We start from the raw sequence: 27,852 nt of genomic DNA on the forward strand, positions 1-27,852 counted from the left end.
TCCCAGCTCTCTGTCTTTTTAAGTTTAATAGTCTTCCTATTACAAACATTAGATTAATCCCTGTCAACATTACATACAATCTCTAACATCTGCAATCTTAAAAAGTTCTACACAAGAGTCAGACAATAACTTGAATGTGCTTTTTACAGATATAAATTGATGTCGTCGGTGGATTTAAAACTCAAACAAAACAACTCATTTATAAACCGAATGAGAGCCGTGGGAATAACAGCAGTCGTCCGTCAAAAGGAGAAACAAAAAGGACAAGGCTTGAGAGTGAGCAAATGTTCAACAGTCTTCCTTCAGCCAATCCAGGGCATCTATGCAAATTAAATTAAACCTCACCCAATTTATTAACAGCACAGATGTGGAGACACTAATCGGGCAGAAATACATTACAGTGATGTATGGTTACTCAGGCCTGGTGTGACATCTATGACCTGCATCCGATACAACATGACAGCATTCAATTGGCTACGGTTTCACAGTAAATCAGATGTCATACATGGTGTGCTTGAGTTGTCTCGCGCTTTATTAACAGTTTTCTATATAATACAGTGAAATCTAATACTTATCAAAAGAGATGTAAAAGGCCCATCAGCTTTATTTGAAACCAAACCTTCAAAGTGGCTTTACAGATGCTTTTTCTTATTCAGGTCCTGGATTACTGCCAATAGCTCCCCCAACACACTTAAGAGCCACATATTTTATATTCAGTCATGCTACACAATTCCAGATTTGATTTAAAAAGGAAAAAAAAAAAAAACTATTTTCACTGTATTAAAAGATCGACCAAAAGCTGCTGTATTGCACTGGATTTCATTCATTCTCTCCGCCTTCGTTATGAATGAATTTGGTTTATGTATGAATTTGTTGGATGAATGGAAACAGTCAGCTGAAGATCAAGCGGTGGGAAATCAGAACCTTGTGTTGGTCACCACTTTGAGTCACCAACAGATCACGTTACTTAAAACGCCTTTCTGTGTGCGTGCTCTTTCTGGTTATGAAACGGGACTTCTTTCCTTGGCTTAAGTGTTGAATATGTTTCTTAAATGAATCTGATGCACAGTGACAACAAAGAACAACACGTCATTACGAAACAGTGGTTTGTTTTCATTCGATCATTATTTTAACATGCCAAGCCTCGCCGCTGACCGCTAATAGAGGTGGAATCCAATGTGCTGGAAAGACATTGCACACTAACAAATGACTTTAAAAGCCCGCTTATCTTTACGCTCAGAGCAACTCCAAAAAATCCTTTTCAACGTGGAGCCGTGCCGTGGAGCAGTCCGAGAGTGATACACGGTGTGTAAAACCCCTCCACAGGTTTCAATATTAAAGCATTACACAATGAACAAATACAAGCTCAATTTATATATACATTTTAAAAGTAGAAAAAACAAAATGGAATTCCAGAGAAATTGATTGTTATACTCAATATGGACAACCATGTCTGTATAACCCTGCATATTTAATTAAATCAGTCTTGTGTCTCTGTTTATTATATACTCTTCATCAGCGGGTCTCAGCCCTAGTCCTGGGGAAAGTCTCTGATCTTTGGTCAAACTGAGCTCATAACTACTTAATTAAAATCTTAATTTGCTTAAATTTGACTTTGTAAATAGTTACGTTTAGGGAATTCCAGTTTGGAGATATCATGTTATAGACAATTGAAATTTCCAACAGTTTAAAATAATTAAGGTAAATAGTAGGTTTGGTTAATGGTTCAGTGAAGTGAGAGAGCTTGGATTGAGCAAAAATCAGCAGGCCAGTAGAGCCCCGGGGCCAAGGCTGAGAGCCACTACTGGACATGACCACATAAAGCAGAACACAACAGCACAAAGTCCACAGGACTCCTAAGTGAGAGCATACAACTATGAGATTTTGAATACTAAATTGCTTTTTTAATATATAATTATATAGAAAACATGGCAGTTTTAAAATGTATTGCATACAGATGAAGAAAGCTCATTATGGCTCTGTAACCTGAACACAAGGCAGTCTCGATTCACAACTTCACCATCTCTGACCATGTGTGCCACGTGCACATCCTCAGACCTGTGCAACCGGACTGTTCAGCTTCAGACTAAACAGTGTGTCAGAAGGACGTCCGTGTCTCCACTGTAACAGCTCTGAATGAAACAAAAGTAAAACAAACCCCAGTGGATCTGGCTTTCACATTAGCCAAGTCAAACAAAAGAAGAACCTGAAGGATTCAAAGTCCAGTGCGACGCGCCCTTCCCACTGCTCAACTGACCCAGTGCTCACCGACAGGGTGCATGCGAAGGCCAGCGCTCCACTACAAACTCCATCTTCGCCTTTCCCCCACAGAGCCGGTCAGGTCTGCTTGGGAATGGTCGATTTTGAAGGTACCTCCCCCGATCCAATGTCTGAACGCCTCGGCCCAACAGCTAGTAAAGTGCTTCAGAGGATGTAGCTGGGTACACAGGGAAATCTGGCAAACTTTGGTTTCAATTCAAGCGCAACTCCTACTATATAGCTCGGTGCCTTTTCTGACACTTCTTGAAATTACTATTTTTATTATTTTTCGCTCCAGTTTGCTCGGCGGGTGCTCTCCCCCTTCGCTTCCCCCTCTCAGTGCACAGAAACAAAGCCGCAGTCTTGTCTTCCTGGGCTTCCCCTGACTCTACCCCTTGCAGTCATTCTTCAGGAACTGCATGACCTTCCTCCCCAGGTTGGGCTTCCAGAGCTTGACAAAGCTCTTCATGTTGACCACCAGCCGGCCCAGTTTCCGGTCCTCGTGGCCTGCCACTAGGTACTCCATCCCTGAAAGACAGTCACCGAGTGAAAAAACTCCTGATTTTGCCTTTGAAGTTTTTGATATCCCGCCCTACCCCTCCAGCTTTCATCTGACACCTGTGCAGCACAATTTTCTATCTGTAAACCAAAACTAAAAGGGTGTGTTTATCCACAGGCAAAACGGCACTCATGAACATTAGAATGTGAACGGTTTGATCCTGCCAGTGGTATTCTTCAGTTAAATACGCCTCAGATGTCTCTTCCACAATGCAAAATTGACCCCCATATTCTGTAAAAAGCCATGGCAACATCCTCAATGAAACTAGCTTAGATGTTAGAAAGGCATCTTGTCTAAAATTAAAATAATTATAAAACTGGGATTTTGGAAAAGAAAGAAAAATTGAATAGGACATCACAGGGCAGAGCTACAAAATCTACAAGGGGTCCTTTGAGCTTTGATACATTTGAGGTTTATAATTTTGAAAAGCCCAGGTTGCTCATGATTGTGGGCACAGTGGTCTTACCGGGATTGAGGATGGGGCAGGTGCAGCCCCGTGCTGTCCAAGACTCCGGGTACAGCGTGGTCTTCCTCCGCAGGATCTTCACTTTGCTGTGTTGATGTAAAACCTTCTTCACCTTCACACTGACCTCGGCGTGCGAGCCCTTATCATGCGCTGACAGGATTTTAACTTTCAAGACTGCAACAGATAAAGGGAGAGCAGGAGATAGCGCTTCCATTTCAGAAGTGTAGAGATACAGCAGTAATAAATTCAGCTAGACGTTATGGAACCCTGGTATACAGAACGTGTTAAACTTATATGCAAGTACCTGTATGTGTATACACATTTATACATTCATTTGTATTTGTTTGCTTTCCTCTTTTATTTACTTAAATATTAAATTATGCATTTATTTTTTTGTTTCAGGGAGCTTGTTCTCCTAAGCAATTTTAAGGTAATAATAAAGGTCTGATGTGGAGGGACAGGGGGAAGGAGGTGTGTGTGTATCCTGTGATAGCTGCAAGACTCAACCTATTGTCCAATAAAATATAAAATAAAGACCTTCTCTGCTAGGAACAACAAAATGATATTCAAAACAAACCAGAAAAAAGGTAACCAAATGCTACCACTGTCCTTTTAGGTACTGAAGTACAACAGTAAAATGACAACAGCGAGACATAGCTACACAACAGTGGGCGCACAACCTCCTCGTGTGCACCAGCGACTTGCCACATGCAACACAGAACCCTACAGCCTCCGATTGTGCGTATCAAGCCTTTGGAAAGTCAAGATGGGAGCCAGAGGAGGGCCCAGGGAGGAACCTCACTGGAAAAACAATCGTTTTGGATTTATCAATGCAACTTTAATCCACCCGTGGATAAATGGTTACATCAATTCTAGTTCTTATTTGTAGAGCTCCACTGGTTCAGAGTTAATGAACAGCAATTACGCAATTGAGTTACAATGTAACTTTTTTTTAACTGACCCAATTCTTAGGAAGCGCCACAATGACTTGACCAATCTAGAACGCAACACCTTCTTCCGTCTTACAAAGAGTCACAGTTTCATCGGTGGGCCGACGCATCTCCGCACAAACACAGCAAGGGACGATGTGGACTGGATGGAATGAGAAACTCAAGGCCATGTGACAATTTGAACTGGAACCGATTTCAATCTTTAAATGAAGAATCAAGAGATGTTTCTTCACATGGACTGGGAAGCACTGAACTTAAAGCATGATTAAATAAACCTACCCAACAATTACAAGTTACAAACTGGTACCCTGCTGTGCTTGCATTTCTAATAAGTAGAAAATGGATTCCGACAAATTAATCCGTGACTGGATAAATGTTTGACATTTTAGGTAAAATGTTGTATTTGTTATAGGTCACGTTTTGGTGAAAACGCCTTCATTAGGCTTTTTTGATTTTGGACTTCATGTAAATACAAGTAGAAAGAACATTATCCACAATATTGAAATGCAATATTAAAGTTCAAGCTATTTATTATTACTACTTTACTTTTTATTGATCCACAGCAATCAACACCCTCTCAGTAGCTGACACACAGACGGCTATTTTACAGTTCCTTAAGGTTCAGAGCTTATGCGGTTATGGATATTCAAGGACACAAGGGACAGAATGGAGAGAATTATATAAAAGTGTAAGGCAATTCAAATCAAAGAAAGGTTACTTTAGATGGTTCCCACAATGGGAGAAACTTGTGTTCTTCCCTTTTCAATCTTTATGAAGGAGATGAGCCCTGGGGTTTCTGAAGGATTGTGTGTACGATATGATCACTTTTATTGTTGCCATTATACTTTTGTTCGATTTGTGAACTCAAAGTACAGTGCCTGCCAGTATAACCCTATTACCCAGAGTAGAAGGCAGAGGGTACACTGGGTTTTCCTTAAGCAAGCAGTCCTTTTCATTACAACAGTGCCGTTTTTGGCAACCTTAAAGTTAACCTTCAAAATCTTATTCAAAGAATATTTTCCATTATGATAAGCCTGCTCCATTATCTAAAACTATGCTTTTCCATTGTTGTTGTTTTTTTTGTTTTGTTTTTCTAAACCGCAGACCAAGAATACCTTCTAGGACAAGCTTCTGCAATAATATTTGTTGCTTCTTGCTACAACCCCTCTCAATTCCACCTTACATCTCTGACATCAAGTATTTCAATGATTCTGAAGTGGGGGAGCTTCAGACTAAACCGAATCGCACATTATTGGGGCACAACCGAAGACAAGGCGGCAAAAATCAAGAGCTGCATCATTCTAGTTCCAAAGTTTTACCCTGGAGAAAATAAACTATGCTTAGGACTCTGTTGCCACGGTTTCATTTTCTTCTTGTCAAGATGCATATTGTATATTGTATATTGGAGGAAAGTTTCATTGTTTCCATAAATCCAGAGAATCCCTCTTCTTCAGTTTCTGATGCAGTTATTTGGAGATCAGCGGCAGTTTGGGAACATTCCAGACATGATTATCGGACTTCCTCTGTAATGTCTTTGCATGCAAACCGGGCTTACAATCAATTTCAAATTAGACATCTAGCTTAGTATTACCTTTACAAACATAGCGAGGCACAGAGTAGGAGCGAGTTGCACTGCAGGACATACATACTCACCATAGGCATATTTCAGTGTACAGAAGAGTTTCGGATTTCCCAGGTCTTGCTCTTTACATTCACATTTTTCTAAAGAAAAGATGAAAGAAATAGAAATTGATAGCTTGGATTTTCCCCTATTTATCTGAATGTATACTGTCAAAGATTAACAAGGGATTTTGGGAAGGGACATTTGGACACTGTATGAATACATATTTTTAATAGCTACCATTTTAAACCCATATGCATCCTAAGAAAGCGAAAGAAAAACAGAAATAGTTATGTAAAAAAAAAAAAAAAGTAAATTTCCAAAATCTAAAAAGACTACAGCTAATTCTCCCTACAGTTGATAATGGATCACATGGATATGCTTAAGATCTGAAATATGTCTCCAATACCCACAATTAGATGTTACAGTTGCTGCTACAGAGCTGAAGAGATCAGAAAAATTCCTGATAAAGGTTGTATGACTCACATCTCAAACTCTGATTTTTAATCCTGTGCTTATTTTTGTGTGGTTAAATTTCCCCCCCCCCCCCCATCTACTGAAAAACATCCATCTGCACATCCAGCATCACAGCGATTGAAAGCACGCCTGGTGGAGGGACAGGGGGTAGCACTTGTGAAACGAAGTGAAGCATGAAGGCTGTTCTGGGAGAGGCAGCAGCTGTCATAATACAAAGGCTGGGCCTGCAGGCTCATCTAGTTGTACCCATATTTATAACGTATATGAAAGTCAATCTCTGAATGAGAAAAATGTGACAGAATATGAAATGTCATAATTATTCTTGGATAATTCACCCCTTGCTTAAGGAGAGAGCAGTAGGGGCAGGCTGAATTAGACCTCTCAGACGAATTCGTCAGCCTCGGACAACTATGATCTCGGTGTTCACGTGGCAGCAAGAGGTCTTCCTCAACTGGTTGTGGAGAGGAGCTGCCTATGAAAGACTCGGTGGGGCCTCCAAAAAACACAAGGTATAGAAAAGTGGGTAATGGTCAGCGTGACTAACATGGATTAACAGTCTCCATTAGTTATACGATGGGAAGAGAAATCACACTGCAAAGTTCCTAGACTGTAAAATCACGTCTGTGCTTTAATTGTGTGCACTGTCTGTGGAGTTAAGCACGTTAAAATCAGCAGTGAAGTGAAACGTGCACGACTGGACAGCTGCGATGGACATCCCCTTCATATGTCCCATTCTTCAGCAGGACAGATTACTGCTGTGCAGTTCCCCTTGGGACCTGGCTCCCCATCACTCTGTCTTGGATGCGGGTATTAAAGATGGATCCATAGAGTTTCCTGAACGTTGTCTAAGTAACTCTGGGAGCAGTGATGCCGGTTGCTCCTCACAGGGCACAGTGAGATGCCAAGAGGACACTTGGTACCTGAGTAGTGCAGAGCAGAGAACAGCTCATCACCCCTCCAGCTCCAGGTGGGATCACTCTCGTTGGAGGGAGACAGGAAGTCACTTCTGGGAAACGCCTCCATATCCGAACTGCAGATTACAGAGACCTGTAAGGATGCAGCTGGATGCACCAAATGCCTTCAAGTATTCTACAATATATATGGTTACCGCAAAGATTATCAAGCTATCAAAATCCTAGGATACTTAATATCATGATGGTGGGGGGGGTGTTAAAAAATTAAAATTAATTAAACTTACCCAGTCAGACAGTCACCAGTGAAGGGGTCACAGTTGCCAGCACAGTCACATGGCCGGCAGCCGTACTCTCCAAAACCCCAATATCCCACCATGCACCCGTCGCAGTGCGAGCCACCCACTCCTGGCTTGCAGACACAGTGCCCATTTTTGGGGTCACAAGGGGACCCCCCGCCGAGGTGGAAGGACACCGACCCAACATGATGGCAGGCACATGCTGGGGGGGGGGGGTACATAACGGTAAATAATATTCATGCAACAGGTGAAACTCAATGCATCTCTTTCTACTGCGGACAATAGCAAGCGATCTGTCAGCTCTCACAATGATCCTTTCAACACATTATCAGAAAATATACAGTGTTATTGTCTTTTCCTTACATCTTTATTGATACTACTTCCCACCAGACAGACTTTCATTCACTGTGCTATCACCCCCAAACAGATTAACTGAACTGTTTGAATTCTGTCATGTTGATAACATGTACCATAAACTAAATGATTCAGGCAAAGATACAACCGAGATATAATGTTAAACTAACCCATGTACAAATCTCTCCCAATATAACCATTATTCTGTATGTTGCAGTTTAACTAGATAATGGCTTGGTCTTGGTACAATCCAACTTCTATCTCAGATGCTGGGTGAGATGCAGGGAATGACTACCAGTCATTTCACAATAGCTCTTGCTGTGCGTCTTACACACCAATGAGACAAAGAGCCATTCACTAATAAAATATTGAGTCATTAGGTTTCTTGGTCCTTGGCAGGTGGGCAGAGGAGGTCATTAGTTTTTAAAATCTTATATATGCTTTGCCTACCAATGGCATGAACATGTCTATAATACATTAATGACAAAAATATAAAAGTAACTAAATAAAGGCTCCAATACATAAATCTGAACTACTTCTGCCGCCATTCCAGCAGCACAATGCCATCTCCTGACAACAGCCTCTCCCAGCACCCACGCAGTGCAGGGAAACGTCCACAAGCCATGCGGTTCACTAATCTGTAGTGCTGGTCACTTGGCTGTGGCACAGTCCAGCTCAGTCGAACCCTGCAGCTTTATTTCTGCTCAATTCTCCACCTCAGTAACCCACAGAAAAGCTGACCTAGGATGGGTGAAGAGAAATGGCAAGCCAGCATGATTCACTCTAACATTATAACACAAATACAATAAAATGTGTAAAGATAATTGTATGCTTTGCAGACTTAAAACGCAGCTCTACTGTAAACAGCCTAAGGAAACTGCTCTCTGGACAGAATATAAAGGATTGCTTGTCTTCCCATTGGCTCCTATTGTAGCCTGGCTCTTTGTACACAACAGCCAAAGTAAACTCTTCACACTTTCCAGGAAACCGGGCTCTTCCAATTAGTCTTGAGCACCGCTGCTTCGTACGGCGATAGTAAATCAGCAATAAAACCAGAAAGTGATTAAACTACTAAACCATTGGAAACATGGACCCTGAAAGGCTTTTTTCAAACTGCTGGTTACAAACTATTACAGTTCTTGTTTGAATATGCCTTGGAGTTTTGGTGGAAAACAGAGTTTGGACCTCAGTTCAGGGACATTCCTTTTATTTTCCCCTAATACACTTGGCTGGTCCCAGTGCACCACTTGCAAAAAGCCACAACCAAATCTGGCATTTCTTATTCTTTACATATTGAGCGCAGCCTGCAGCACACAGACAGTCAGGCAGAAGTGCACACAGCTACCACACTGACTCCACAACAAGACCTCATACGCACACGACGTTTGTCAGGAATTAATAAGTTTGTAGGTTTTCATCCCTTTGTTATCTCATGGCTCCGATCAGAATTATACTGAATTTCATCAGACAACGCTGGCAGATACCAGCAAGGGAAAGGTCTTATATGCCTCGGATGAAGATTAAACAGCGTAGGGCCACTCCACTTTACCTGCAGAAGGCTGACAGCTCTTTCAAACAATGACCGCTTTATAGTCTTTTCAGAGGAGGTTACAGACAGGACTGTAACGTGTCAACTGCTGCCTTAAACAGAACACAGGAGAGGAGGAAAAACAAACAGTAATTTAAACTGAATACTGTCAATGTCATGGCATTATACTATTTGGTAGACTTAAGTACCAAATCATTTTGTGCTTTCCTTTTATTTTGCCCATAACAGCTGTTGTATTCTTAAGGTAAAGATATCAGCATTAAGAGGCCTTAAGTAACATACAGTGGAATGAAAAAAAAAAAAAAAAGTGGTTTGAGACACTATGGGGAAATCCAACTTCTCAGACAATTACTGCATGATTTTAAAATCTCAGGGAGAGAGGGGCCACTTGTATGATAACCATGTACAGGAATAGTTGGCAGTTCACAGAAAACATTAATGTTTAATATAGGCATTGATATTTATTTAATAAAAAAAAAAACATTTTAAAAGAGCTTTATTCAAATACTTATATCCTCAAGAGGGAAAACTCTCAATAGAATTAAAATTGGCTCTCCGGTGTTGGCCCTTGCTTCCAATTCCTCGGTGCCCTTGCCGACTGCCTGAGAGCCAGTGCCTGCTCTAATCGGCGCAGTGGGCTGGGGAATAGGTAAACCTTTGATCTGAGAACAACAGTCTCAGTGCAGGCCTGAGGCCGGCACAATATCTGCGAGATTGTGAGGTATACACGTTTCACTCTGTGCCCAAGTGTCTGATAAGCCTTATCACATTTTATCATGCTGGTATGCAGAGCACAAAGAAACTCTGCTAACAGCAAATCTTTCCTGAAATTTCCAAAATATTTTGAACTGTAATCCAAAACGAGGCTTTTTATTTTTTATTTTACCCAGATTGTAAACATGAAGGAAGCAGTTTGTAAGGTATTTAGGTTTACTGATCCAGTCCCCAGACAGTGGAACATGAGCTACAACATGTACTTCTGCTATTTAACAGACATTGCAAGCCAGGTGTCACTGATTAAGTGAATGTTAAAGTATACTTCTGAAACACACACCATAAATTTAAGCAAACCCCACACTCGGTTCCCAAAAGCCTGCAGAACAATGGTGAATTCGAAGCACAGAGATATTAAATGTCTATCGTGGGGCTAAAATGCTTGCACACCATTTTCAAAAAAGCAGAGTAAGCAATGTTTTCCTTATCTACAGTTTTATTACTAGGGTTTACGGCAGCTTAAAAAATAAGCATGCACTCCATTTTCATTTTAGTGCTCTGGGGCTGCCCCCCTCGTGTCATGTCTAAAGGTTATGTCAATATGTAAATCCAAAACTATTTGTATTTTGTATTCCTTTTCTCCTCTCCCTAAGCCACACGTGAAATATGTGCATGTCTCTCCCTCTCTCTTCTGCCAACAAACCTGTTTGTATACTCCTAATCCAGGGTTTAGCTAGCTCTTACCAGAGGTCAGTCAGATTCAGATGGGCAACCTACATCGACAAGTAGCACCATGGGTCTGATCTCCTCTACCTGGTTAATCACGGAGTGTTATTTTTTAGATCATTAAATTATAAACAAAAGTATCTTTCAGTTCTCTTTCATGCATTCTAGATTATAAATCACTGTACTTCAGTTCCCTAGAGGAGTTTTCCTTCTCTTCTCTTTAAAATGTTACTCTGGGCACTTGAGATGCTCTTTGAACATTAATAGCCTTTAATCTTTGTTTTAATAACTCCTATAGGAGACAGATTAAAGGGTCCCCCCTCCTCATACTCCAGACAAGCTTACATTATTCCTCCTGGTGATTAATCAATCTGCTATGGCCAGACTCTTGCAGAAGTAGTGGGAGAAGCATGTTTGATGGATGTTGTGTTGCGTTTGTTTTGTGACTCGCTTCCTGTTTTCATTCCTCCTTCCTCCGCATGGCATTGTATTCTGGTTACTCATACGGTCAGGTGCCCCACATCAGCATTGCATAATCTGACCTGTGCTGGCTTGCCTTGTGAACACACTGATTGATTGCACATCAGACAATCTCCTTGCTGCCCTGCTCCCATGTCAATACGTCCTCAAAATTCAAACCAAGGAGTCGTCCAGATAATCTCGACCAAGGGCAGGTGGGAACAGTACTTGGGCAAACCCAAGTCTGTGGTCACACGATTGAACGTACATGAACTCTTACCGAGCGGGACTGCTGAATGGGAAAGCATATGGTCTTTGTTCAAATAGGAACTAATATGTCCCTCCCTGTATGGTTTTGAGTTTGGGTGACAGCAGGACAAAGAGCTACAGGTTCTGTAGGGCTGCTCTCAGAGCTCTAGTATTCACATTTGAACCAAAGAAATAATAAACTTTTGTATAACATCCTTAAAATAGATTTCTCAGAGCATTTTACAAGTAAATAAAACAAACTGACAAACAAAAAGACAAAGAGGTTCTAAACTGGAGAGATTTTGAAGTGCTGCTCGGTACCTAAACTATGGAACACTTCCTAAATGCATTACTAAGTACTGCTATAGTGAGCAAAGTGCCCCATCTCCTGTTGATCTTCACTCTGTATTAGGGACACACCAGAGCCCAGAGACGGAAGGAAGAGGAGCAGGAGAGGGGGCATAAGGAGATCAAGGATCAGCGGGATGCTGTGCTTACGTTTGCAGGAGTCCCGTGCAGAGAGGGGCTGCCGGGGGTCTCTGTAGAAGCCACTCCTACAGTGCTGGCAGTTGGGCCCCTCAGTGTTGTGTTGGCAGTGGTCGCACACTCCCCCGCTGCGCTGCCCGGAGGCCAGCCACACAGCCCAGTCAAAGTGACAGCTGTCCGCATGCCCGTTGCACTTGCACTCTGTGGCAAGGGGAAGGGAGCCCAAACAGTCAGTTGGATCAACACCACAGAATCACCAGGGTTCTCAGTTTAAACACCTTTCTCACATCAATTAAGTTTACTCTAGAATATTACCAGGGATAGAAAAGAGCCTGCCAAGTAAATAAACAACCACAGAGTCCCTACAGGAGCTGAGGAACATGCTGGCTTGAATCACCTCAAGCAAGAGCCAGTGGGGAATGTAAACATGCACTGGGTAATGAGGACACTGGTGTGAGAGCCTCGATAGGTTCTGAGCAGCTAGCCGTCACAGTATTTGGATACACTGGACAAGTTTCTGTACAGTGGAGTGTCGGCCATCAATGTTACTTACTTTTGCATTCATGGGGGGCCCCAGTTCTCCCATTCGCAGGCTGCCAGGGCTGGTCATTGTAGAGTGGGGCACAGTGCTGGCAATGGTCTCCTGCGGTATTGTGTTTGCAGATGCACTTGCCATGGACCTGGGTGGAGCAGGGAGCGGTGAGAGCTGTGCCATACACAAGAGCAGGCAGCTCTCCTGCAGTATGTCACCATCCAACAAAAAACACAGATACACATTGGTACTTTCCATGGACTCATTATTAGATCCATTTTTATTATTTACTATTCCAAAAATCAACACCACATAAGAAATCCCTTGATAAAAGCAGTTTCATGCAGAGGGGAATTCCCCACAATGTTGCTTTGTCTTTAAGGTGTCATCTTCCCAAATGTTGTCATACACCTTGATAGTAATGCATGCCTTACATGCATTACATGCTTAAAATGTATTAAAATATATGTATATAGTTCAGGCTGAAAAACGTAGACAAAGCAATAATTAAAACCTAATTTATAATTAAAATGTCCCATTAGCTAGTTTAGCCTTGTATCTGCATCAGTGTATTATAATTACCCTTGGTAAAAGCAATCAATAAATGTACTCACACAAATAGACTAGATATCGATAGACATCAGAAATGGCAACATTGCTAATGGCTAGTCACATGACCCCTGCTGCTTCATCCTGCATCCACACTCCACAGAACCTCTACTAACATCAGATCGTGAACCTTGAGGAACTCCACAGAGACACAACAGCACAGAGAACATTCCACACATCAAAGGCCAGGACACACCAAGACTCCGGGGGTATTTTGACCAAAGTGACCCTGAGAAGCTGTCTGAAGCCTGGTTACTTCTAGCCATCGAGCTGAAATGGTGCAAGCGGAACCGTTCTATATTTGGAAAGAGATAAAGTGGGACCTTCATCTTCCCTGGTCACGGAAGTGTGGAAGCAATGGCTAGATAAATTTCAATTCCAGTAACTGAATAACAAAATATGTCATGTCCTCATAAAACAAACAGCCTTGGTTTTTGCTTGGGGGGGGAGTAGGGGGAAGCAGCTCACTGGAGAAATCATAATGCGTCCCATTCATGGAAAAACAAAATGAGCAGTGGCCCATGGACAGCAAGGCACGGACCTGGTCTGGGAGGAGTGGGGGTTTCAGTTTGAGGAGGTGAAGCATCATTCATGCAGCAGAATTCTATATGCATTAAAAGGAGAAACTGCCCCTGAGCAAACATGCTGACATTAAATAACAACAGCAACAACAACAAGCTAGACTGATGAAACGAGCCCTAATGAAGGGAGAGAGAGAGTGGCTGGCTGGTCTCCAGATGCAATGACCGTCAGCAGTATCGTCACTTATTGCACATGTTTACCTGGTATGGAGTGATTATGCTGCACAGCTGCTTCAGGGTCCTGGCTCTTCTCTGGCCTTCGCTGACTTAAGGCCTGACCACACGGCAGCGTTTACTCCCTGCATCCTATGCTTCCGACATTGTGGCCACATCTGCCGTTACACCAACGTCATCCTGATCAAGAGTTCTCCGATCCCCGTTTATTTACGTGTGTGTGACGTTACAGGATCTCACATTAAAACAGCTATTGCATAAGTGCACAAGGGGAAATTCATTTGTGGGATATGCACATAGGTCTGCAAAGGTCTTTACCAGACACCCTTACACATGGAAAATAAATGTAATTCATTATAAGTGTGTCATAGGCATGTTATACTATTGGTTTTATAGTCATAGTGGTTTTATTTTGGTTGTTCCGTTTGGTTAAATGCACTTCTTTTCTGTGAGGTGCTTTGTGATTTCAAAGAGGTGCTAAATCAAATTATTATTAGAAAAGAATACACTACAGACACACAGCTTTCTGTATGGGTGAGTTTCTTATCTGGGCATCATGGTTCCCACGCTTGTGAGCGTGAGCTTGTGTTGGGGCAGATAACCCCCCCTTCGTGGTGCAGGGAGTGTTTTGACAACCTGCACAGGACACCCTTTGGGCGCATGTGCAGGGGAGGCTGCTTGTGTGTTTCACAATTGGTAGCAATTTAAACTTCTGTAGTGATTAATAACACAGCAGTCCAGAACAGTTAAAACAAAAATATAATTGCCACTGCTTTCAAAAACAACTACAAAGCTTAATCCAAACAGCCCTCTGTGATAGTTCCCGAGATATACCGAGATGTTTAAGTGACTCGTAATGCTTCGATTCCAAAATTCTTCCAAAGGAATCTGCAGTTTTAGTCAAAATTGCTGGGATCTCACAGAAATTTCCAGATTTACTCTTTGCTTGCGTTTTCTTTCCGTGAGATTTTACAGTAAGCCTTCCCAATTACATTCCTTAACGTCATACAACCAAACACATAACAGTTAAGAATGTACAGGCACGGGGATACGGAGAAGACCCAGAAAACAAATGTAGTGTTTGTTAATGTAAATTGTAGTACTTGCCACACCAGATCATGTTCAAAAGCACTTCAAAACATCCCAGCCTTTTTTCTGCCATCGGGCTCATCACACATCCTTGAATCAATATGCATTTCATACTACACATTGTCATGATGAACACCATTACAATGTGCTTTTCACCAGCCGTATGGCATGTGTAACCCAGATATTCCCAAACCAGATCTGCGATACTACAGACAACTTACATTACAACTCCAACTGTGCATGATTGCATGGAAAAAGGCTGGGGAATTGAGAAAGTACACACAAGAGAAGTAACGCAAGAGGTAATGACATCCAAAAGGTAATGATCCAGAGATCAAAAAGACTGGGGAATGCAAGCACAGGCAATCGGTCACAACAAAACAGTTAAAGATCAAACTAGAAAAACAAACTAACAAAAGAAAGGCATAGGGAACAACGCGTAGGCCTCACCAGCATTTCCATACCAAGAGTGGTATTCCAGGGAAGCAGTGTCCAGCACACACCCTCTCTGCAGTGTTTACAGGCTTTAATCTCTCAGATCTTGGTCACATTATTGTTGTTTGGGTTATACAGATTATGCAATCCTGTTGTGAAAAAAAAAAAAATACCCCAGAGACCTAAACTGCTATTTATATTGCCTCCCCTTATTATAACTTAAGACAAGGCTATATTATTTAAATCTGCTTTAGTAGCTCAGTGTTGCAAGAAAGTTAAGGCCCTAAGTACAGTGTAGTCCACACAATGGGAGTGCTCTCCTCCCCTGGAATATTAACCTCAATTTAAAAGATCTCCCACTAGGTGTGGTTGGTTTGAACATCTGAGAAGAAGGAAAACAAAAAAGCAAAAGATCTCACTCGGATTCTTTAAATGGCAAAAAGGTGTTCTGTGCATTTTAGCAAATACTTTGAAAACAAGGTGTGCCATATATGATCTAGATCTTCAAAAGGTCTGTCTGACAGACCTGTAGAGCAACAGACACATTCTGGCTTCTGATCTCCACCAAAGCATTTTGCATTAACTGCATTATCCAACTAAAGAAAGAACCAAAAACTGGTAACCCTGAAGATCAAATTACAGAGGCAATTAAACCATTGGTTAAGTTATTATGGGTCTGTTACACTATTAAACTGCCAGCAGGTTACATTATTAATACCCTATTGCTACAATGTTTTCCTTATACAATTGTCTCCACTCCTCTACTGTCTGGCTCCAGCATGATTTCAATGAGGATGATCACAACCCCCCCTCAACCACTGTCTCCAAGATGGAAAACAACCCAGCAAAAAACTCTGGAACAGCCTCTAGCATCTGTACTATAAGTTTTAAAAACAATTACGAGAAGACTGAAAACCTATTCTGGCTTTTGGATTCGCCTTTTCCTCTGAATCTCCCAGCTACAACAGTCCCTTGTTCTACAATTAAGGCCACACAGTTCATCATTCCTAAGCAAAAATAGAAATGTGCATTTTGGAATTATTAAAATAATAATACATTGGGTATCCATGTTCAAGTCACTTGTGTTCCTCAGAGTGGGCCCTTGTTCTTAACCCATATTTCCTCCTGTCAAACAGCACAGATTCTCTTCATGCTTGGCAGTGGTTGAAAGCAGTCTGTTGACTGTAAACAACTCCGATTTCATTATTTTTTTGTTTCTGGAACCAAATACCAAGAGTACTATGAAATCTAGTAAAATTAGCAGATGCATAGATCAAAGGGAACATCACTTTCACTCTCTTTGCCACAAGTCCATGGAACGGTAATAAGGAAACTGATATCCTCATGCTGAAACAACTGAAGGCCTTTCTGGATTGAGAAGCAAAGAAAAAAAAAAAAAAAAAAAAGGGGTGTCTCATTTCAAACCAGCCTCCTGTGTCAATCCAATTCTATCATCACCTTATCTCCGTTACAAAACAAACCTTATCTGTGGCTATGAGGCTCAGAGAGAAACTACCTTATCCTAGAAGCTGGAAAAAACAGGATTACCAGGCAGATCACCATGTAATAAAATGCAATAGTCGCCTCAAGTGTTTGAGGCTGCCGAGCTTCAATGAAAATGACATGTATTCACATCAAGACTGGGGTTGACTGCAGTAGGTGGATATCACCCTCTCAGACACCATGTATGTCAGGTGCAGTCTTACTCCAGCTGAAAAGCATCCTTCCAAAGCAACTTCAGATATTTATCAGTTTATTTTCCATAAGCCCATCATGCTGCAATGGTAAAATGATCAAATTTGCATTTTAAATTGTATATATATTCATCATCATCAGACCGTGGTGTAAGATGATGGAAGCTGAAACCCTCATGAAGATTCCTCCACCCATTTCGATCCACAGTCTCTCTGGTGATGGGGCACAGTGACCCCGGGAAAACTCCAGATTTGGAGAAGTCAACAGATGCACGTGAAAGGCTGTAACAGCTAAAGGGCACGTGAAATGTGAAAGGGATTAAGAAGTTACTTAACCCCAAAACACACGCAGTGCAACAGGGGCTTTCAACAGCACGAGTGCTCAGTGTGGGTACACCACCGGTCTCTGCGGAAATAAGTGAGGGGGAGTTAATAAGTATCAAACTGTCAGGCCAGGGAGGAAGCCTCCAACTCCAACCCTCTGCAAGAGTGGAGGAGGCCTACAAAGGAGACATGAACCATAATTAAACTTAGGAGAGGTATGACATTGAATGTAGTGAGCCTTTGTTTTTAAATTACAAAACCGCCAGACACATAGCTAAAAAAAAAAAGCTGAATAAGAATCTGCAGAGTGATAGTGATGGACTAAAAAAGACACCAAAGCCTAACTCAAGTTACACCAAACTTTTTCTAATTTTAAACCAGTCAGGCATAGAACCAGGAAAAGAGCCAAATGAGTCACCTTCAGTTGCGCTCTAATGCGACACCAGCAACAGTGAGGTAACGATGTGGGAGCGACTGGGAGCAGGAGTTACTTCAAATCGGAACTTGCAGTCAATAAAGCATACAATTTCTGATACAGTCATCAGGTTTTTTGTCCACATTATAACTCAGCTCTGGTGTGTTTGGGACACCTGTTCCAGTCGTGCTTTTAGTGGATTAACTGCAAATGCTAGGCTTTGGAGAGTAGGCAGCAGGAAAAACAACCGCACGCAATTCATAAGCAGCAGCAGCAGCAGCAGCGTGGGAGCTGGTGCCGACTGATCCGTGGTGAGAGCCTAAAACCATGCAGGAGAACCTCAGCTCAAATGACACTCAAGCCACCTTTTATGCAGGGATAACTATTGCTTCTATTTCGGTCCCATTTACACTTAAGCATTTTATTGTTCAACATTCAATTTTTGAAAAATAGAAGAAAGTGGGAGAAAGTTACCGAGCTGAGCGAACTGTATAGTTTCTCTTCGCTGTACTTACCACGTGGTGCGCCCTTTCCCTGGTGGGCTGGTAACCATCCACAGGTATGCATTGTTCAGCATGGCCGTTGCAGAAGCAGCTGCCCTTGACAATGAAGTCATAGAGGGCGTAGTGTGCCAGGTGCTGGGGCTTGACTGCCTGGTCTTTGCCCTGGCAGGGGCACGGTTGGCGCTTTAATAGCTGCACTCGGATGTTGGTCACCTTCAGCTGCTCCACTGCCTCCGTTCCATAGGGGTCTAGTGTTCGGCCTGGCGCCAGAGCCCGGTATATCATCTGCGGGAAGAGGAAGGGACGGGACCTGTTCAGTGCTAGTCTTGGTAAGCGATTACCAGCAGAAGCCCAGCTGATATGGTGGCAGTCTTCATAGAATATGTTACAAATCTGCCAACAAAATGCACCCTTCACCATGATGCTTGTCTGCCCAGGACATGTACTCCATATGACCGCACTAGAGTATTCCAGAAGTGCATGAGAGTAGCATTTTTCTCAGTGATATTTTTGAGACATTTGAAATTTATTTTTTCCCCATGGTTCTCTCTTAGTGCAGGGAGTGTGAGGGAGGTGAAGATGATAAACTATGTATTGATTCAACTTCCTGGCCACCAGGTCTGAGATAGCCTATGTTTTTCAGCTCTTAAGAAATACAACTCTGAACTCAACACTTCTCTCGTCAAAGTCACTGACCAACAGGAAACATACAATTCATAAAATTAACTACATTTTACTATTGGTGGGATCATTCTGCAGATCTTTTTTTTTTTTTATTTATAAAATCACACTATTTATACATCATGTAATTACATACAATATACTATAACATACTTGGGATTATGGCATCACTGCAAAAAATACATGCCATAGAACAACATGTAGCTATATAGAGTAGCTCTGCAAGACCGAAATGTAGCCGAAACAAGAGCAAACTGGAGGACAACACAGCGCCCATAATCGAGATGCAGAACTACCAATAGATTATATTAATGACTTGGTTGTAACCTGTCACCTTGACCAAGTGGGTTAATGAGAAGTGAGTTTTAAAAACAAAGGTTCCGTCTTGATTTCTAGGACTGAATTATGGGTTGCATGTGCCCTCTTAGCCCTGGGAGATTCACATCAAAGCAAAGCTGGACCCACAACAGTAACCAAGCACACAACTCAGAGTGAGACAAGAGGTTAGTCACCCTCTGGGGGTCAGAAAACTAACTTTCCCTTGACAGGTGCCTCTACCTCCTAAGGTTTATGAAATGGTCTGGATTCATCCCCAAGGATACATGCCTGGAAGTCAGAGTGTGTAACTTCATTCAAAATACCTTTTCCAAATGTTGAACTTGAAGACAATGCCTTCAGGAGTCTTCTACCATTTAAAACGACGTCTTCATTTCCAAACTAGTAACTTACGTCCATCTCTAAAAGTGCCGGCCAGCAGAGCTTAAAGTTACCCAGAATCCAGCTTCTTTCATGCACACAAGTTAATTTTTTTTTTAAATGCATCTGGGAATTCAAGAGGTTGCCACTATGTCTCTGAGAATTTAAAAGTAGCAAAGCCAAAACAAGCTGAAGGAAAATATTTGAATATAAACAGCTCCCTTCCATGCACCGTTTATTGCACGAGCTGACTGAATGAAATGCAATTAAACTTTCCAAGCTGTGGAAAAGGGCTACGAGGTCACATCATTGTGTTCTGCAATTAAGGGTACATAACAAATAGACCATGGACTCCAAGACACTTGAGAAAATCAGAGGACAAAGGCTGCAGAGATTTAGTCCTGCATAGCTCTGCTGCAAACAAAGGCATCTGGACAGCACGGTGACTTATATAGTGTCCGAGTTTCGTGACCGTTACAAATGCGGTATAAAACTCAAAACTGTTTTTCTCTCTGATCCGCCTCCAAATGTTTCACAGAGTGTGACACTTCACCACAACCAAGAGCTGGAACACAATGCTCCACAGCCAGGCTCTTCGGCCTCCTCAAGGCAACATGGTGACACTCTCTCCCCCCACTCTCCTGCCCGACAAATTTCAGAAATAAACTTCTGCTCACGTCGGCTTGGATAACGTTTCAAATAGCTGAGGCTGTTAACAAAAAGCATGTTCACAGCATCCTCCAAACTGTTCTCAAAATGATGCCATTGTACAGTTCATGGGCATTGTGCATAAATATATTTTACCCTTACTATCGAAGGAAAAGAACATCACGATCTTCACTCTCACCGATTGTCCTCGCTCCACTCCTCAATGTTCTTGTACTGCACTGCAACCCATACATGTGCAGATCATTATATCCAGATTTAAATAGACCATATTTGCTTGTTCTAGAATTGGAAGTTTTTTTTGTAAAAATCTCAATCCTGACAATGCTCAGATTTATGAAGAATATGACACAGTCCAGCAACACTAAATTACATGCATTATGATAGCTTCTCTGACTGTTTTCTTGATCTTGAAAAAATCTTGAAAAAAAGTCTAGACTCAGTCATGGGTCTGTAACACTCTGCAGCTTGAGGTTTTCAGGAGCTTGAGAAACGGCCCCAATGGACTAAAACACAAGCACAGATGGAGTATAACTGTAGAACTATTTGGCAGTTTTGCAAGTCGATCAGTAGGGCAAACATTACATTTGAACCTTTAGTCCAATCTACAACTGGGAAGTTAATAAAGCCTTCGCGCAGGTTGGGGGAAACTGGCACACAGTATATAGTGCATATTGGAACTGGGAAATGCTATTTACAAGCACTTCAAAAGGGTCAACAAGAATGAAAATAACATTTACAATAATTATATATACACATTTGTAGTTTGCATTATGTTAGTCCGTCTGTGTCTTATGATCATTTTGGTTCGTCTTAACATTTCTGCACAGCATATTTAGCTTTCCACACAAGAGATGACATGTTTTAAGGTTTCCAGAAAAATCTCAAAATACCTGCTACCTATATTGCTTGAAGCAACATTTTTCCCCTCGCGTTTCTATCCATCATGGGTTATGCTTATCTGATTCTGAAGTGCACTACTCAAGACACAATGGTTAATTATGGTGAGTAAAATGACATGTTCTTTATAATCTGCACCTCTTTTCTTTTTTTATGAAGAATGTTACTAAATGACAAAAAATACAATGTTAGCAAGTACATTTGTCAAGTAGATAAAATGAATTTCCTTTGGGCAGGCTGTGATAAAAAAAAAGAAACAGGTTTCCAGAGAGGTTGTGGTATGCTCTTGGAATAGAGTTTGTTCAATGTGATGAATGCACTTTTTTAATGATCAGGTTAAGTAATCTGATGGTACTTATGAGCCAGTGACAGCTAAGCACATCATTCAAGTATTGCCAAGTTAACACGCACATTGTTGTAGACCGTCAGTATGTCAGCCATTTATCTTGCTAAGAATGAGAGACTCCGTAAAGATCTCTTGACATTAAGAAAAGAAAACTACACCCTTATAGGAGAAATTGAGACATAATGAATAGACAGTTTCTTACTGGAGATATAAGTGTGTGTGAAGATTAAATCAGATTAAAGGATGGCCAGGTTAAAGAATAACATGGTAGTCAAATATGCTCAGAAGTGAAAAGCATTTTAAATGACATTCTCAGATCTGACATTTAAAAATATTAAGGTGCTGTCAAAAATCTTCAGCACTTGAAGCAGCAATGTCTACAATCAAACTGGGTTTGAAGGATTAACTGCATTCTTAATGTGTTTGCTAGGCGTTTCAACCTAGATAGCTTATATGCCTCAAATACGGCAACAAGAAAGACTTCAAAAAGCAAGGATTTCAGACTCCGGTCCTGGAGGTCCATGGTGTCTCTTGGGCTTTTGTTGCAGCCCAGTTATCATTTCCTTCATTGGCACAATTGAACAATGAATTGGATGAATTGAACACTTCTAGACCCGTTTTGTTGGGAAAAGTGTCCAAGTGTGGGGGGTGCCAGCAGGCTTTTGGGCAAAGCCGAGATGAGATCAGAGGATCAGAATCTGTGCACCAAGGTCCGGATTAAATTAAATGGTCACCAACAAACTAAATCGCAAACTCCAAGTCTACACTTCATAGTGGGGATATTTACGAAGGAAACGGAGCGCAGCTTTGCAGTTTCCGGTCAGCAGGTGGGTCAAAGTTTTGATTTAGTCCCAGCCTAAGAGCACCTCTCTTCAGTCAGTGGTAGCTCAACAGCAGCCCTCTGATTGGCCAACACAAGGATCTGGAATCACAAGTGAAACGCTTCAGTAAGCCTAACTGAGAAAAGTTCAATTTGAGAACATCGAGAGAGATCCTGTTGGGATTAAAACCAGAAAACTCCTCAGGACCAGTGGGTGGCAGCCCATTCCCAATGCCTTAAGGCCTTCTAGCATCCCCTATGGGCAGCCACTTCCCCCACATCCATTTCCATTTTGTTATGGGGTGCCAAATGTAAAACAGCGCACACTTTTTGACTGTCTTTTTTCACACCTTTAACTTAATTTATATACATTTTTTTTTAAATAAACTTCAATAAATGCTAAATCTCCATTTTTGAAAAATAAATGTCATTTGATTAAATATTTAGCTAAATCCTAAATATTGGCTTTGAAAACTAAACATTTATCTTTGAAATAAATATTTAGTCTAAATATCAATGTTAAATATAAATGCTAAATATTAATGTTAAATGTAAAAGTTAAAATGTGGCATTTGCAAAATATATAGCTAACATGCAAATACAGTCCCACCCCTCTGGTGCCGGCAGCCTCTCACAGCAGTGGGGGCGGGGCATGATCCCTTAAATGGCGGTAGTGGAGTGGAGTGTAGTGACAAGGAGTATCCCACAATGCATCTGGTTACAGGCATGACCCAGCCACTATCACAGTGTGCTGGTTCAGTGAGTGGACCACTGATATCCAGGACTAGATCTTGGGCTAGTGAATCAAAGGGGGAAACTATTCTCTACAAGTTTAGACTTCACACCCTGGTCTTCTGTTGTGCTAGTCACTCACTGTATATAAAGTCCAGCCCTGAGCTTCCCCAGAGTCCCCAACATATCTGCAGTTCAGTGAATGTTTTTTATTCAGTTTTTACTGGGAGCCAGTGTCCACTGCATCACATAAACACAATCAGACAATTTGATGCCCCCACAGCTCACATTACACGGGTTACTGAAGCCCCGACCACTGCTGTGAGAGGATGACCTGACCAGAGGTGCGGGGCTGTATTTGCATGTTAGCCATATATTTATTTATTTTACAAACTCCACATTTAACATTTATATGCATTTAAAAGCTACACATTTATTTTGCGACTCAGATTTAGGATTAAGTTAATCAAACGATAAATATTTAATTTTTCAAAAATGGAGATTAAGCATTTATTTAAAAAATGAAATGTTTATAAATGTGGAAAAAACGGCTTAAGTATTAACTTTCTTATTTTTTTTGCAGATTTAGTTAAGTGTGTGGAAAATAGACACTTGGAAAAAAAGTGTGCGCTGTTTCACATTTGGCGCCCCATACATTCTGCCTCTCCAGTTAACTGTCCAGTGTTTTGCTTAAGTCCCTTATTTCAGCTATGACATGCCACTTAAATGTTGTTCACTGGAAAGGGTGGCTATTCTTTTATTTAGTGATTTACAACCCATTGAAGTGTTGTCTCTGTGTAGTACATTGTGTAGTGTAAAAGTTTGGAAAAAACAACAACAAAAAAACATAGCTGAATGACTTTTGAAATACAGCAGTGAGTAAAATACTGTACACATAAGAAAACCATCAACATGCTCTCACAGGGGAAAAACATACATTCTTCTCCTTTTTAACTTAACTGAAGTCTTCTCTAGTCAATAACTGACTAACTTAGGCACTTGTATGTTTAGGTAGGCAATGTTTTTTTATGTGCACACTAACAAATCAGATTACTGACCCATTCACACACATGTGCCGAGTCACATCTTCCTTCAACACATGCTGGTGCCAGCCAACACAATCTGTGAACCTTTTGGAGCTTCATATCTAAATCTATTTAAGGCATTGTTAATTCTCAGTCAGATTTAGCCTACATTTTGTTTTGAAAGCCAATTGCACAGAACACCATGATCTAATGTTGATTTAGGAAAGCGCCTGAAAACCCAACGTTGATCCGTTTCCAGAAAACAGTAGGCAAAACATGTGCAGATGTAAAGAGACAGTTTAACTTAAAAGCTCAGTCTAGCAGTTTAATAAGAAAAACATTTATATTTAGAGACTATTAGCAGTATATATATATATATTAGCAGATCAGCAAATATACATACAACGCCTCCTCAGATGAGATTCAGTTAACAAGTCATCAGCCAGCTTTGTGTGTGTATTCTTTTTAAGCACCACAGGTAATGGCCAAGCTAAATGAACGCAGTGCAGTTTGATGCCCTCTGTTGGTACAAACAGGACTTGATCAACAGGAACACGCTTGCAACCAAAATACCTTGATACTATTGCAAGATAAAAACCAGGCGATTCTCCTGGGATATTTTAATGCTACTCAGAAACGTGGAGATGTGCAGCACACAGGTGGCAGTTGCGAACCAGCCTTTTTAAAGGTTTGTCAAAACATTGACCCTTGCTACCCTACTTTTCAAAGAGACCGTTCATCCTGCCCTCCTGTCAACTGCAGAATACTCGTCCTGTCTTCTCGCCTAGGGCTTCGCCAATTCCTCCTACCCAGCTGTTCAAACGGCTTCATTGGTCTGCGCTTTTCTTGAGAGGGCCGTTGTTGCCGGGGACCAGTTGGAGGGCCACATCGATAACGGCGATTCTGGCATAGCCTTCCTACATACAAATAGTTTAAAAATGTGCTTTTTAATTCTGTGTAACTTAGAAAGGGATGGGAAGTTGCTTTTAAATCACTTTTTTCACAATCACATTTTTTTTTGTAATAGTAAATGTGAGGGAGGGCACTTATGGCCCACAGGGCGTCTGAAGACATTCATCTCTAGCTGGAGCACAAAACCGTTATCTGGTACTACTAGTTAGTTGGAGAAAACCTAGACAGGAAATTCTAGAAATTAGTTCCTGTATCTTTAGAAAAACCAATAAACCAAAACCAAGGCAGTCCAGCTCACCTCTCCCCGGGTGCAGGGAAAGGCCCCCGAGTATTTGGAGGTGCACTCGGACCCTCCGAGCTCCGCGTCGTCCCTCAGGCCGAAGGTCTCTGTGCAGTTGGTGGCGAAGTACTTGTAAGGCTTCCACGTCCGTCCGAAGTCCTGCGACCTCTCCAGCAGCATGGCGGCCGGCCGGGGGGAGCGGAACACCAGGATCAGGTGAGTGAAGTAAAACTCCGTCTCCAGGTCCAGCTGCAGGGTTTCGTGCTGCAGCCCCTCGGCGGACTGCCACCAGGTGTTGGGGAAGCGGAAGGACGAGTCTGCCAGGGCGGCGGGCAGGTGTGCGTGCTGGGGCTGCGCCGCGTTGCACTTGCCGCACTTGGGCGGCCGGCAGGAGCCATCCGCGGCCTCGGAGTAGGAGCAGAAGAGCTCGGTGGCGTTGTGTCCGCACACGGACTGCGTGAGCACCGTGCGGCCCAGGGCCAGGTTCCCCATCCGGGGGTTGCAAGCATGACTGTCGCAACGCGGTGCCACGCCGCTCAAACCTTTAGGAGAGAAAGAAGAAGCCGCTGATGACAACGAGGAGAGGTGGATAAACAGCCTTAATGTCTTATAACCCCCTTCACTTTTTTTTTTTTTTTTTTGGGGGGGGGGGGGTGGTGATGATGATGATGATGATGATGGGGCTTGGCTACCTCTGAAATACTTCCCGGTCCTGGAGTACCCCCTGCCCTGCTAGTTTGTGCTCCAACCGATGCCTTAATTGCTTAATTGAATCCTTAATTGAACTAACAAAGCGATATACTGTTAAGTAATTAAAACTTCGGTTGGAACAAAAACGAGCAGGGCATGGGGTACTGCAGGACCGAAAACCAATAACATAAATAACTGTATATGTTTGTAATGTTTTTATTCTTCATATAGCTCTGTTTAACACACAGCAGTACAATATTTCGTGTTTTTTCCTTGATCATTTAGCATGGTGTTATTATTTATTTTTTGTATGGATTGAGCCCGCACCATCTCAATCAAGCAGAGAAGCCCTTTAAAAATATATATTACGTACATAGTGGTGCTGAATAACGAACACATTCTGTCTACTTCACTGTATCTGCGAAATGTAACTTCATATGATACAGTGAAGGATACAGCGACGGCAGGAGGAGGACACAGGCATTCACATTCCCGGCAGGAGCAGTGTCAATTTGAACTCCCTCGATACATTGGTCGTGTTCGTGTAGCGCAGATTTCCGCAGATCTGCGCGGCTCCACCAATGGGATCGGTGGAATCCTGCAGATCTGCGCAGAACTGCGGACATCTGCGCTTCAAGAACGCGACCACTGACATCCTTACAGTCCTACAAGCTGAGACAGCGCTGACTTCTGCTCCCTAAAGTATGCTTTAAAAGCACGGGAAGAGTAAAACGTCTTGGATCAAAATACGAATGAAACACGTGATTAGTCCACGCTATAACAGATCGAATAGATATAAATTATGTAAAGTCGTGTTTAGCGGCAGTTGAATGCACCCGATGCAAGAAAACAAAACCAAACCAAAAAAAAAAAAAAAAACGTTTTAGGGGATTCAATTTACACCATCATGTTTCTATAGCCTACTATTTAACGGTAACAGAGTTCTTACACAAGATATATTTTGATTAAGTGCACAAAATGTCATGCCATCATCTCGGATTTGCTACTAATACAAGTACACAGTTGCATCCAAAACGGCTATTGTCTGGTGACGCCGAGCACAGCTTTGTCGTAAAGCTCTCCGGCTACGCTTGTTATCATTGCGCATGTTTTAAATGGCGTGCTAAATACGCCTCAAAACATGCCAAATTAACATATCAAACAATAACCAAGACGAAAACACCAACCTGAAGCGAAAGAGCACAATCCAAAAAGTGAAACCAGGGGAATTAAAGTCCAGCGCATCATGGCAGTCCTCTGGGGGAAGCCTGGATAGATACGGAGCCCAGGAAAGGTTTTTCAGAAAAAAAGATTGAAAACTCCAGGAGACTTGTATGCATTTACATGAGTACTTAGTTTTGACTGTACTTTTTTACAGTGACATGTGGAGGCAAGTTTTAGCAGCGGGAGAAAAGGAGCTGCTTTTATTCTGCAATATCAGACGCGTGCAACAATAGCCTAATAACTGAATAAAACGACACATCCAGCCTTTGACAACTCGGGTTTCCCAAGACAGCGAATTGGCGCACAGTGTTAATTGGACGCAACAGGCTTGCAAAAACGCCAGGTGCTGAACGGACGCTGCGTGGTTGCTCTCATTCTCGGCGGCGGCTGCTGCTGCTACCACGCCGCTGCTGTACTTCAGTTTTGCCTCCAGATATATAAGTGA

General features: G+C 42.0%; 1 protein-coding gene across 1 annotated transcript; it reads right to left on the bottom strand.

Moving 5' to 3' along the window:
* ntn4 (netrin 4) lies at positions 1-27,852 on the bottom strand. The gene is made up of 10 exons (XM_066705005.1): positions 27,371-27,852; positions 25,512-26,035; positions 18,448-18,720; positions 12,633-12,759; positions 12,092-12,280; positions 7,531-7,744; positions 7,253-7,362; positions 5,888-5,956; positions 3,285-3,458; positions 1-2,787 (listed from the first exon to the last, which is right to left on the bottom strand). Exons 1-10 carry the CDS (start codon positions 27,429-27,431, stop codon positions 2,648-2,650), a joined length of 1,881 nt encoding a protein of 626 aa, XP_066561102.1. The 5' UTR covers positions 27,432-27,852; the 3' UTR covers positions 1-2,647.

Source organism: Amia ocellicauda, chromosome 5, assembly GCF_036373705.1.
Source record: "Amia ocellicauda isolate fAmiCal2 chromosome 5, fAmiCal2.hap1, whole genome shotgun sequence".
Lineage (NCBI taxonomy): Eukaryota > Metazoa > Chordata > Actinopteri > Amiiformes > Amiidae > Amia > Amia ocellicauda.